Source organism: Anolis carolinensis, chromosome 1 (genome assembly GCF_035594765.1).
Source record: "Anolis carolinensis isolate JA03-04 chromosome 1, rAnoCar3.1.pri, whole genome shotgun sequence".
NCBI classification, from domain to species: Eukaryota; Metazoa; Chordata; class Lepidosauria; order Squamata; family Dactyloidae; genus Anolis; species Anolis carolinensis.
In genome coordinates this window covers 90,867,868-90,882,078 of record NC_085841.1, presented here as the reverse complement: position 1 = coordinate 90,882,078, position 14,211 = coordinate 90,867,868, and the positions used below count along the sequence as shown (strand labels likewise).

The window sequence follows — 14,211 nt, the reverse complement described above, 5'->3', positions numbered from 1 at the left end:
CTTAAATTTATAATGTTATGGAAATACATTTCTTGTTTTTTAAAGTAGTTTTTAGCAATAAATATTGATAATTTCTACATTTTAATGTTGTATTCACTCATTAAGATGGCAATTGCTCTTTCCAGTCCCCTTTTTGTTTGTTGCATTCTGCCTGAAGAAAGAATGGATTTAGCTTACAAAATCTCCCTCCGATTGCTGCTTGATGTACAACATTTCTCTTGCCCTTCCATTCTCAGATAGCTGTCATGTTCTTAAAACTGATTATAATGTGGTGGATTTGTTAGCCTGGAATTGATGTCATGCCTAATCAGACAAACCACAATGATCTGTACATCTCCTTGGATTTCAACACAAGCTGCTATTGAATTTGAGGAAATGGAGTTAAAACAGTTAATGTACACTAGTAAAAACATTTCTGAGATCTTTACACAGTCAGTGCCCACAATTTTCACTTCTTAGGCCATAAAAGGAACATTGTATCTTGGAAGCTGACCAGTGGCTTCTATTCTAGCTGACATGGATCACAAGACGTCCGAGTATGCACCACTGTTAATGAGCTTCCACGATTATATTGATGAATTTGGGAAAGTTACTTTTGGATTCCAATGCTAAGAATCCTTCAACCAAAATGGGCACTAGCCATGCTTGTGATGGATTCGAGGAGTTATAGTATTCAAGGTAACCTTTTCTGAACTCTGGATTTATTATCAGTTGGCAGAAGATAAACTGGAATCTGTAGGTAGAAATAGCAACTGCTAAAAATATTTACCACTAAAATATAACTCCTGAACAACATTGCTGTAGTTGAGCCGGGAATGATCAGGAATGTATTTTTTCAATGTAATCTTTCCAAAGAAAGGACCCTCCTGGTTGATTAGACTAGTGGTTCTCAAACTATGGTCTTCCATTGGTTTAGGTCTTAATCTCCAAGAATCCTTGAGCACTGGCTGTGCTGGTTGGAACTTTGGGATGTTTTAAGTTTAATGGGATGTAGGACCAGAGTTTGAGAACCATTGCACTGGATTATACATTTGAGTATTTTAGCCACTGTACTGCTTGAGTATGATAGCAGAATAGTATAGTAAATTAGGAGGTCCATGGGTCAAGTAGGAGGACAAGTATTACATTAGTAATAAATGAGAATCCTAGAAATATGACTAAAACTGTTCTTTTTGGTAAGCAAATACTCTATAGTTAGTATATGGCCACTCAATAAAAGTGGATGTGATTCCTCCAGAAGACAAAAAATGTTTCTGTATCTTAGCATGTTTCTAAACATTTGGACTTAAGTTTCCTATTTGTGTATAAAATCCAACTTGTGCTGAAACGTTGTAACAAACAATAATGACATCTGTTAAAAGGTAAAGGTAAAGGTTTCCCCTGACGTTAAGTCCAGTCGTGACCGACTCTGGGGGTTGGTGCTCATCTCCATTTCTAAGCTTGTGCAGGTTGTGGCTGCCTTCATCCAACAAGAGGATCTGTTTATCTGGGACATAATACTTATCTGTACCCGATTGATTGGAACAACTGCAAGCAATAGGAAGTTCATTTTGCTGTTTGAGATATAGGACAAAATGGCACAATTTTTGGAAGCCACCTGGGCTTGTCATTAAGGTATCAGCACCAGTAGTGATATAGGGTCCTCAACCATACCTTAATGACAAACTGTTTAGAAGACGTAGGGCAGACTTTGTTGTCTACTAAATGTGGGGAGTGGTTAGTAGAAGACACAAGGTGGTCATCTGATACATCTGCATTCAGCACATCTGCCTGAGATGGTTGCCCCACTGGTTAATGGTAGGACCAGTCCTGATTCAGTATAGACCAATATTTCCTATGGTCTGTTCATCCTTGGATATCATCATCTTTTCAGAGGTCAGATAATTACAAGAGGGAGTGGGGAAGCTGGGAAAGAAATAGGGCATTACACATATTTTCTCTATTCCAAATGACAGTGTATGTTTTTTGAAGTTTATTTTCAGCGACTTCATTGCTTCTGTCTCCAGGCAGGGCCTCTTATCATTTCTGAAAGGCTGCATGGTCTTTCTAAGAGGATGTGCCAATGATATAACATCAGTGAAAATATGATAAGTACTTAATACAAATTGAGTGTCCCTTATCTGGAATTCTGAAATCCGAACTAATCTATATGCTGAAATTATGCCCATGACTTTGTTACTTTCTCATCTTTCAGTATACAGTATACATCAATTTTGTTATATGCACCAAATTATTAAAAGCATTGTATAAATTACCTTCAGGTTATGTATATAAGGTGTATATGAAACATACATGAATTTTGTGTTTATATTTGGGTTCCTTCTCCAAGATATCTCATGTACATATATGGAAATACATGTATTCCAAAGTCTGAAAAATTTCAAAATCTGAAACACTTCTGGTCCTAAGCACTTCTGCTTTTTATAATTATTTCCTGCTTTGAAAAAGAATATCCCTACTATCCCTAATATCCCTGCCTTCCTGTTTCATGATCTAATAAAAAAAGCTCTTGTACGCTATGAATTGGAAATGGAAAGTACCTTTTTTTAGTTTTATATTAAAACCACTCCTGCTCACTTTTTCATATATTTTTATTGTTTTCCCAGAGCTTGGGAATTTACTTGTTGGAACTACAACTCTTCAAACTCCTCTCCCAGGATGGTCACTACCCATGATTTAGCAGCTTTTTTGAGTGTCTATTTGCTATTACTGTATTTCTTCAATTCTAAGACTCACTTTTTTCCTACATAAACATCTCTAAAAATGGGGTGCATCTTAAAATCACAGGTATATTGTGTATTTTGTTGTTTTTGGTAGTAATGAAATTAGGGTGTGTCTTACAATCAATGGCATGTTACAATTGAAAAAATAAGATATATTTTTTAAAAAATCCCAAGAGGAACTCCATATTTGCATTTGTGAGAAACCATGACAACTCACGTACCTTTCTAGGCAACTGAGTTGTGATCATTGTTTTTTGTTTGGGGTTACAATAAGCTCCTTGTCATGTGACTTGCTTTGACTGGTTAAAATATGCTACTTGTGGGGCATGCTGACTTTAACTCTTATAAATAAAGTCAGGTGTTGTTGACACATTTATTGACAAGATTCTCTTTTTTCCTCCTCACAGGGACACAAGAAGACATGAAGCGCTAACTGGAAGCAGAAAATATCAACTGTTTCATCTTGCATTTTTCACGGTGTACTATGGAGACCAAGGAAGAGAAAAAAGAGCGACGGCAAGGTTATTTTGCCCGGTAAGCACATGCCGTTCTTTCAGTTGATTATAAATGTAATTGTGCATCCCTCTGCCCTCGCTCTTTGTGTTATAACAATTTAATCTAGGTCACCAAAGAAGTCCCAGTGTGCAGTCAAGACTGCCTTTTTCTACTTTCTGTGCGAGTTATAGTTTGTTTTTTCTCTCCTGATTGTATCCTGACTTTCCACAGTATCTCTTTGTAACACATTGGTGAGGAAAGAGAGGAAGCTTTGGATGATTTCACAGTAGATTGTAACATGTTTGGACAGTAGCATTAACAAAATACCCCTTACTTCTTAAACTGCCTTAAAGTACCCTGCTGAAATGAAGAAAGTTTGGAGTACCCAGGAGTGGTTTTGCATATGGAAGTACTGTGGGTACCATGCAACTTTATTAATTTTAATAAATTCCTAATGTGAGTATCTCTAAGTGTGATTCTTCACTCCCAGATTTTGTTTAGTGGAGCTGGTGGTTTCAGTAAAAGACAAATATATGCCACAGATCTGATGTCTGTCTGTCATTAACTTATTTATTTATTTATTACAATATTTATATCCCGCCCTTCTCACCCAATAGGGGACTCAGGGTGGCTTAGAATAAAACACATATATAAAATTGTACAATACATTGTGAATCAATTAAAAAGTTATTAAATTACATCAGACATTCGTAAAAACACTTATAAAATACAGATGGGCATGTTCCGAGTCTAAAAAACTGGGTCTGTCAATTGAGTTCCAGCATACATAATAATAATTAGTGCTGCTAATTGTTATTCGAAAGCTTGGCCGCACAACCAAGTTTTGACTTTCCTACGGAAGAATAGGAGGGAGGGAGCCTGCCTGACTTCACTGGGGAGGGCGTTCCATAGGCGGGGAGCCACTACTGAAAAGGCCCTGTCTCTCATCCGTGCCAGCCGCACCTGTGAGGCTGACGGGACCACGAGCAGGGCCTCACCTGACGATCTTAAGCTTCGAGGTGGGTCATAGTGGAGGACACGTTCAGACAGATAAGCTGGGCCGGAACCGTTTAGAGCTTTATAGGCTAAAGCCAGCACCTTGAATTGTGCTCAGTAGCTGATCGGCAGCCAGTGGAGCTAGCGTAACAGAGGAGTGGTACGCTCCCTGTACGCCACTCCAGTTATTAACCTGGCAGCCTCCCGTTGGACTAATTGAAACTTCTGAACAGTCTTCAAAGGCAGCTCCACGTAGAGTGCATTGCAGTAGTCTAAACGGGATGTAACAAGAGCGGTCGCAGCTGGCGCACAAGTTTTAACTTATACGAGAGTTCTCCACCCTTAGCTGTAAATTACTCCTAAACGTATTTTATTTTAGCAATTTTATTGTAGCAGTAATTTTATTTTATAGTGCTTGTTTCTGCTTATCCTTGATGGAATCCAAATGTATTGAGTAAACAGGTTCCTTTGCATATTGTAGAAAATGAACATCTCACAGAATAAAGGGGCAAAAGGGGGACAACTGTTTTCTTTTCATTATTCTGCAAGATGCTTGTTTTTATATGCTTTCCCTATCATTATGTTCCTCTCAACACCCCCCCCCCTTTGTGTTTGTAGAGTGAGACTTGGAATAGGTTTTGATTTTGTAAGCATAACGGCTGCATACTGTAAATATATTTTTATCAGCCAATCAATCTTTGTTTTCCTTTCCACTGAAACACCAGAGTTCAGGTAGTGCAGAATAACTGATCAGTTGTAGAACAGCTTGTGAGCCTTGTACTGTGAACCTGTAGCCTGAGGCTGTGAACTAGCTTAGTGACCTATCTTGGTCTGCGTCTTCACAGAATCACAGTTAAAAGAGACCTTAAGGTCATCTAATCTAACCTATTGCTTACTAGAGAAAATCCCATGCTAGAACATCAACTGCAGATTGATTTCTGGTCTCTGCCTAAAGGCCTCCAGTAAGTGAGAGCCCACTATTCCCCAAAGTTGCATTCAGTTCTGGGTGCTTCATTTTAAGAAGGATGTAGACAAGTTGGAGCAGGTTCACAGAGGGGTAACCTGGGCATGTTCAGTGATATGATCATAGGTAAAGGTATCCCCTGACATTAAGTCTAGTTGTGTCTGACTCTGAGGGTTGGTGCTCATCTCCATTTCTAAGCCGAAAAGCCAGCGTTGTCGGTGTACGCCTCCAAGGTCATGTGGCTGGCATGACTGCATGGAGCACTGTTACCTTCCCGCTGGAGCGGTACCTATTGATCTACTCACATTTGCATGATTTCAAACTGCTAGGTTGGCAAAAGCTGGGCCTAACAGCGGGAGCTCACCCTGCTCCCGGGATTTGAACCGCCAACCTTTCGGTTAGCAAGTTCATCAGCTCAGCTGCGCCATCGGGGGTCCATGATAAGATCATACTATTTAAATATTTCAAGGGCTGTCACAAATAGAAGGAGGTAGTTCTATTCTCTTTTGCCTCAGGTATAATGATTTAAATTACATGAGAGTAGATTTTGATTGAACATTAGAAGGAACTTCCTGACAGTAATAGTTGTTCAGCAGGATAAAAAATGACATAGAGAGGTGTGGTTAGTCTCCTCCTGATGTCTTCAAAACGACGTTGGACAGATGCCTCCCGATGATGCTTTCTCTGGAGATCCTGCACTGAGCAGGGGATTGGACTTCATGGCCCATAACAGGCCTCTCAACCCAATGAATCTATAATGCTTTGATTCAATTTACAGTATTTGCATGACCCAGTTGATACAATAAAATGTGTAAGTGAAATGCATACATGAAAATATGTGCAGTAGAATACCAAAACAATATGACATTTAATAATGTTAAAAATAAATATTTTTTCTAAATAATAAGAACCAGCACAAAAGTAAAGTGGTTATAATGACATCTCACAATTCAATTTTTTTTCCAGAATGAACTTAAAGAAAACATGAATAAAATAATAAGATTGCAAATCTGAATTATTATTTTCAAGCTTTGGATCCAGTCCTGCCTTCTGTGGCAGCAAAGAATGTGTCTTTTCTCTCTTCTGTAAAGCAGCCATTCACATATTTGAAAAGTACTATCATGGAAACAGTACCCAATCCCTTTAGCTTTGTTGTCAGCCTCTGAACCTTTTCCAATGTATCTGTATCCCTCTTAAAGAGTAGACTGCAGAAGGTTGACATCTAACTAATGCAGAATAAAATGAAACCACTACCTATTGTGACTTAGAACTGGTAGTTCTATTAAGGCAGTGTTTCTCAACCTGTGGGTCCCCAGATGTTTTGACCTTCAACTTCCAGAAGTCCTAACAGCTGGTAAACTGGCTGGGACTTCTGGGAGTTGTAGACCAAATCACCTGGGGACCCATAGGTTGAGAACCACTATATTAAGGTAACCTGACATTCACATTAAAAATAGCTTTGTTTTACAATGGTTTCACATGCTTATCTTTAATCAGCTTGTGAATGAGCATACATGTATTTATTTTAATACTTATTTGTTAAAATTATATCATGCCACATATTGTAGAGTTTTAGGACGATGTGCAATAAAATTAGTTTAACCAGCGATATAAAACCCGGTTATATAAAACAGTACATTACTTAAAAAGATACTTTAAAATAAACTAAAAGGATATTAAGCAGTTTGACAAGTTAAAATGAGGCAATTAACATCACTTTGATTTTTTTAAACAAAAATATTTGTATTTTAATATCAATTGAGCCCCAAGGTGTTTTATAAAATAAATCTTGTTTTGATTTGATACTCAAATGACAGCAATGTCAGCACTGATTAGGCTTCTAAATGGGTGAATATTCTACCACTCATTCCATCAACTGGGAAGGAGGCCTCTCCATCTCCCCTCGCCACCACTGGATTGTCCTTCTAGGACACAAAGAAGAACCCCTTCAGCTGATGCCAGAAGTTGGGCCAGCTGTGTAATAGCGTGAGATACTTCTTCAGGTATTCAGGAGTACCCAATAATTCAGTGATTTAGGAATTTGAATGCCCAAATGATTTAGGACTTTGGATGCCAAGATTAACACCTTAAATTCAAAATGTAAGTATAGTTGGCCCTCCAAATTTGCAGGTTTAATTTTTGCAGATTTGATTAATAAACTCATAGTAATCCAGTGATTAATATGGTCCCTTGGGCTGTCTAAGTTCAATAATCCCATAGAGTCCTCCACTATGACTTTTATGGTCAACTTCCAGTCTAAACTAAAAAGATGCAAATCTAATGTGGAAAGCCAGTGTAATATAGTGGTTTGACCATTGGATTGTGATCCTGGAAACAAGAATTGAAATCCCTCCTCAGCCATGGGAAGCCACTGGACAAGTCATACTTTCATAGTCTTTAGAGTAAGGTAAAGGCAACTTCTCTCTGAACAAACTTTGCCTATAAAAACTTGTAATAGGTTCGACTTAGTATCTCCATGAATCGAAAACAACTTGAAGGCACAAAGCAACATCTAAAACCTTCTGTTGTCAATGAGCTTAAAATATTCCATGCCAAGATAAAATATTTGGCATTTCAAATAAATGATCTTGGTGCTTTTTGAGTGGGGAAAAAAGTCTGTTTTTGTATGCTTTCTTTCAGAGAAGCTATAGCCTCTGGTCATGATATTGTTTCTGTCTTGTAGGAAAAACCAGTTTCCTCTTGTGTTGGAAATATTGCATTAGATTGAATTGAACAGAACAGAAACCCTTTGAAAGCATGCAGTGTGGGAAGTATCTGTTGGCCCTCAGGCTTTCAAAACTAGGACACCAAGCATGTGGGTTAAAAATCTTTGTTCCTCTTTTTACGTAGGTGGTGGGTTATGAAACATGGCTGGTTTATCTGTACATGATCTGTAAGGTGCCCTTTCACAGAAGGGGTGGAGAACTTTGTGACAGAATTATAAGTGAGAGTAGGAAGATATAGATACATTCCCTTATTGATGTGAGTCTCTCATATTTTGGAAGTGAGATTTTTATGATTTGGCCAAGATTATCTCATCCACAAAGTTTTTTCTGTTCTGAAAAATGCATCCTAGAATATATTTTAGTCACTCTAGAAAAGAAAATAACCAAGATGAAAAAGAATGTAAAATAGCAGGTATAGCTGTAGAGTTCTCCACTGACAGGTGTGCAGAATATAATTTGTGGACCCTCAAGTTCATACCTCCTCATATTTTCCCCATTAAAAACAAAGAGAAGCTGGTTTAAAAGGCCACATTACCTTAATTTTTGGCTGAGATAAACTTCTCTTGGGCCCACAGCAGGTCAAAAAAATACCAAATATGGGGAAATCCCCAGTGGCCCCAGTGTGCTGGAGGTGGATGTCGTAGAGGGTAAGATCCACATGTGGGGATCTGCTGATAGAATAATCCATAAGTAGAACAGTCTTCTTTCCTCACAACTGTTTTTAGAGACAAGGGAAAACCCCACAGCATATTTTTGGTGGGTACATGAGGCATCTGATGCAGCTGGCAGATGTCAAGAAGTTTACTTTTTAAAAAAGATCTGAGAAGATAGATCATAATATTGCACTGGGCTCATTTTGGTGACTTATCAAAAAACGTAGAAGCAGATGTTGGTTTCCCCAAAGTATATAACACCAGGCTATGGTTCAGAAGGCATATTTTATTCAATCCCACAATTGTTCTGGTTAATGATGTCAAAAACTGGAGGATGAGAGCTGCTTTTAAGGTGCTGGACTTGTAGAGTGTATGGTTTTGATATGTTGAACAAACATATTTTGCTTAATATAAATTATCTGACTTGAGTGTAGACTAACTTTTTGTAGCCAGTGACATTGTAATGAGTCAAACCAAATTCCCCAGTGGATGTAAATATAAACTTCTAATTAAATTATGTGGAATTAAATCTTATGTTCTCGTGGTTTGATACATTCTCCTGAGAAATGGAGAATGTTCTTGAGAAATGAATTCAGCATCAAAAATGTTATCTTATTAGTTCCCCATTTAAGTATGTTTACCTTCTTTCCTTCAGTAAGCTCAAAGCAGTGCACATACAGTAGAGCCTCACTTATCCAAGCTTCACTTATCCAAGGTTCTGTATTATCCAAGGCAGTCTGCCTTTTAGTAGTCATTGTTTTTGTAGTAAATGTTGCAAGGTTTTGGTGCTAAATTTGTAAATACAGTAATTACTACATAACATTATTGTTTATTGAACTGCTTTTTCTGTCATTTTCTTGTAAAACATGATGTTTTGGTGCTTAATTTGTAAAATCATAATGTAATTTTATGTTTAATAGGCTTTTTTCTTAATCCCTCCTTATTATCCAAGATTTTTGCTTATCCAATTTTCTGCCGGCCCGTTTATCTTGGATAAGTGAGACTCTAATGTAGCGCTTTCCTCCCCACTTTATCACCACACTCAGAGGATAGGCTAGAATGAGAAAGAGTGGTGGTCAACTCTATGAGCTTCCTGGTTCAAGGTGGACTGCTTGAACTTGGATCTCTCAAGTCCTATCTACACTGCCATATGCAGATTATCTGTTTTAAACTGGATGATATGGCAGTGTACATTCATATGATCCAGTTTAAAGCAGATAGTCTGCATTTAGGAACTGGATTATATGGTCAGTGTAGATGGGGCCTCAGATCTTGTATCCAATCACTGCAACATGCAGGCTTTTGAATTAATAATGTAGTGGCAGAATATGTGTGTGCCAGCGTAAAGCTTTTTTTTATTGAGCTGTTATTTGCAAGGATATATTTTCTCCCCTCCCTAAGTCACCATTTTGTGAAATACAGAGATGGTCTCCGTCTTTCGAAAATTTTGGCCTTGGTACATTCAGCCACTTCTAGTGTTTTCTTAAAAGTGGCTGAAAGTGAGAGGTTTACGGCTGGAGTTATTCCTCATGCCAGATTGTATGGTGGGCTGCCATAATATTGGCTGGCAAATTTACTGTTCACTCTAGGCAGTTGCTGTTCTTTTAGCATTTCACATTATCCAGATATCCTTGATAATTTCATGGCATGCCTAAACAGCTCATAATTTGCTGTGTGAAGTTACTGTAAGAAACAAAGCAAAGGATGCAGCAGAGCAAAGCCAGCAGAGACACTGCTTGAGAAAACAGATGTGTGCATACCTGAGGCAGTCTGTAATCACTTAGAAAAGAATGCAGTGGTAACTAAAGGTCAGCATGGATTTCTCAAAAACAAGTCATGTCAGACTAATCTTATCTCTTTTTTGCCATATAGTTACAAGCTTGGTAGATGCAGGGAATGCTGTAGATGTAGCATATCTTAGTTTCAGTAAGGCCTTGACAAGATTCCCCCATTATCTTCTTGCAAACAAACTAGTAAAATGGGGCTAGATAATACTACTGTTCGGTGGATTTGAAATTGTTTAAGCAACCAAACCCAAAAGATGATCAGCAATGGTTAATCTTCATCCTGGAAAGAAGTGACGAGTGGAGTGCCCCAGGGTTCTGTCCTTGGTCGAGTGCTGTTCAACCTATTTATTAATTACTTGGATGAAGGTTTAGGGTGTGTTTATCAATTTTGCAGATGGCACCAAATTGGGAGGGATAGCTCCAGAGGACATGATCAGAATTCAAAATGACTTTAACAGATTAGAGAGCTGGGCCTAAACTAACAAAGTGTGATGTCTCATGGGCCATGTAGTCCCCTTCCTAGTATTATTGTGGCAGAAGAGGAAAACTTGGGTTTCCCACCGTTTCAGCCAGAATTGGAGCCCCTGCACCTGCAAGATGTTTGCCCACAAGAAGTCAGCCAAACAAGCCTTGAGCAGAAATCTCCCCCGTTCTCTCGCCGGGATAATTATAATCGAGATAGAGGCGCTAGGGAGGCGAATCGCCGAAGCGCCAGAATCGCTGCCAGACAATTAGCTGATTAAGCCTGTTTCCCTTGGGAAATCTTAAGGAGTCATGCATCTGGACACAGTATGGGTTTCGCTTCTTGTTCTCCAGGGAAAGTGTTCCTTGGCGGGAAAACAAGATCCTATATAGGTGTTTACCCGCAAGGAAATCCTTGCGGAGTCAATTCGTCAGCTTCAGGAGTGAGATCGTGTGTGGACTACGCTACTCCAGTTCTTTGTTCCCAGGACCTTGCCACGGACCTTGTTCTAGTTCCAAGCCTGCCTTGTCCCCGGATCTTGCCACGGACCTCGTTCTTGCTTCTTTCCTCTTGTTGCCTCGTATCAAGTCTTGTTTGCCAAGAATCTAGTTTGCTTCCAGCCTTGTTGTCAAGCTCCATTGGACTAAAGGACCCGGTCATTTCCCCACACTTTGCTTGGCAAAGTGTGTGTTTCGGTTATTGGATTATAACTTTGGACTCTAATATCACATATTGGACGGGGGGCCGGGCTGTGGCGCAGCTGTTGAGCAGCTGCCTTAAATCACTCTGACCATGAGGTCATGAGTTCGAGGCCAGCCCGTGGCGGGGTGAGCACCCGTCAATTAAAAATAAAAAATAGCCCCTGCTCGTTGCTGACCTAGCAACCCGAAAGATAGTTGCATCTATCAAGTAGGAGATAAGGTACCACTAATAAAAAAAAGTGGGGAGGCAAGATTAACTAATTTACGACCTGGTATGAGGAAGTGCCGTCAGTGTGGATGATGAAGCAGCTGCTCCCCCCTGTGGCCAGAATCGAACATCCCCTCAGAAGAAAGTTAACTTGCCTCTGCGTGTGTGTCTCTCAGTCTCTGTTTGATGTGTTTATGGGCATTGAATGTTTGCCCTATGTGTGTTATAATGTGATCCGCCCTGAGTCCCCTTCGGGGTGAGAAGGGCGGAATATAAATACTGTAAATAAATAAATAAATAATTGTTTTCCTGGACTATATTTGACCTTTCCTGAAAGGTCTACTTCTGAACTATATTCTTCACTTGTTTTTATTGACTTTATATATTCCTTTAATAAAGATATTAGATAGAATCTGGCCTCTGCGCATGGTTATTGGTGCTCTGTAGCCTGGGTCCTGACACAAAGTGAACTCCTGTGATGTTTGTTTTCCTGTCTGTGCCTGTCACGCCACGAGGAGGCAGAGCATGGAGGCAGAACAGTGCCCCTGTTCAGAAGATTTCACCTCACTTCGGTCCATGTGATAATTGGATTTTGAAAAATGTGGCTTGTTGTGGAAACAAGGATTGGAGATAAAGCTTTAGTGGAGACACCTTTTCCCCATGATAACTCTTTCAGGAGTGAATTTCCCTTCCGAGGGGTAGATTTCTCTCACTTCCTGTTGTCTCACCCCTATTCTTAACTATGAGTCATTTGTAAGTAGAATGTTTGAAACTTGGGGTCTGCCTGTATAGTGTCTAGATCAAGGGAAGTAATGGTGCCCCTCTATTCTGCTTTGCCCAACCTCACCTGGAATACTGTGTCCAGTTCTAAGCACCACAATATTGACCAGCTGGAAGGAGTCCAAAGGTGGGCAACTAAAATGATCAAAGGTTTGGAAACCATGCCCTATGAGGAGTGGCTTAAAGAGCTGGGTATGTTTAGTCTGCAGAAGAGAAGGTTGAGAGGAGATATGATAGCCATGTTTGAACATTTGAAAGGATGTCATAAGGAAGAGGGAGCAGGCTTGTTTTCTACTGCCCTGGCAACTAGGACTTTGAGAAATGGGTTCAAATTATAGGATAGGACAGGGATCACCAAACTAAGGCCTGGGGGCCGGATGTGGCCCTTCAAGGTCATTCACCTGCCCCCCACCCTCAGTTTTTGACTTAGGCTCACCCAAAGTCTGAAATGACTTGAAGGCACACAGCAACAACAATCCTACTTAACTTGACTATCTCATTGGGCAGAAGCAGGCCCACACTTCCCATTGAAATCCTGATAGGTTTATGTTGGTTAAAATTGTTTTTATTTTTAAATATTGTATTGTTCATTCATTTACTAATAATGTGCTATGGTAATAATATAATATATTGTGTATACATATAATATTGATAATAATATTATAATGTAATACAATATAATACTTATTTATTTATTATAGTATTTCTACCCCGCCCTTCTCACCCAGTAGGGGACTCAAGGCGGCTAATAATAATAATACAGTGTAATAATATTGTATAATATAATAATATTAATTATATATTATATATTAAATGTAATATTACTACAGTAGAGTCTCGCTTATCCAAGACTCGCTTATCCAAGGTTCTGGATTATCCAAGGCATTTTTCTAGTCAATGTTTTCAATATGTCATGATATTTTGGTGCTAAATTCATAAATACAGTAATTACAACATAACATTACTGCGTATTGAACTACTTTTTCTGTCAAATTTGTTGTATAACATGATGTTTTGGTGCTTAATTTGTAAAATCATAACCTAATGTGATGTTTAATAGGCTTTTCCTTAATCCCTCCTTATTATCCAAGATATTCGCTTATCCAAGTTTCTGCCGGCCCATTTAGCTTGGATAAGTGAGACTCTACTGTAATAATAATATGGTATAGTGGTATAGTACAATATAGTAATATATAATGCTAATATTGTGCTATGCTAATAATATAATATAATATACTAGCTGTGCCCGGCCACGCGTTGCTGTGGCTTAGTCTGGTGGTGTTGGTCAGTCTACATTAGGTTGTATTTATGCTGTGACCTCCACCCTTCTTTATACTCACATTAGTAGTAGTATTTGAAGTCTGTTACCTTCTTCAATTTTTGTGTTGATTGATAATTGCTTGAGATCCCTGTTGTCTTTGGTTTGTTGTTAGTTGTAATGTCTGATTCTGCTGAGTGCGGTTTATATTTTTATTGTGGTACAATAGTCTTTTTTTGTTTTGCCTGTGTAGGTGTTTATTATTATTGTTGTTGTAGTGGTCATGAAGGTTGGATAAGTTAGATGCTACTGTATTGTTTTTTGGAGGCCCAGTGTAGCACTGACTGGCCTCTCAGCCTCAGTGCCTGGCTGTTTCTTGCCTGTGATGGTGTTGATTCTTATTGTTGTTGTTGTTGTCATTGTTATTATTGTAATTGTTTTTTTGGAGGCCAAGTGT

General features: G+C 38.9%; 1 protein-coding gene across 4 annotated transcripts in view; it reads left to right on the top strand.

Annotated features, from left to right (window-relative positions):
• Nucleotides 1-14,211, top strand: part of ncoa7 (nuclear receptor coactivator 7) — a 128,704-nt gene that overhangs the window by 27,523 nt on the left and 86,970 nt on the right. For all 4 annotated transcript variants that reach the window (XM_062978989.1, XM_062978985.1, XM_062978996.1 and 1 more), the window contains exon 2: nucleotides 3,131-3,257. In XM_062978989.1, coding sequence (XP_062835059.1) covers nucleotides 3,208-3,257 — 50 coding nt within the window. In that variant the 5' untranslated portion in view covers nucleotides 3,131-3,207. The remainder of the gene's footprint in view (nucleotides 1-3,130; nucleotides 3,258-14,211) is intronic.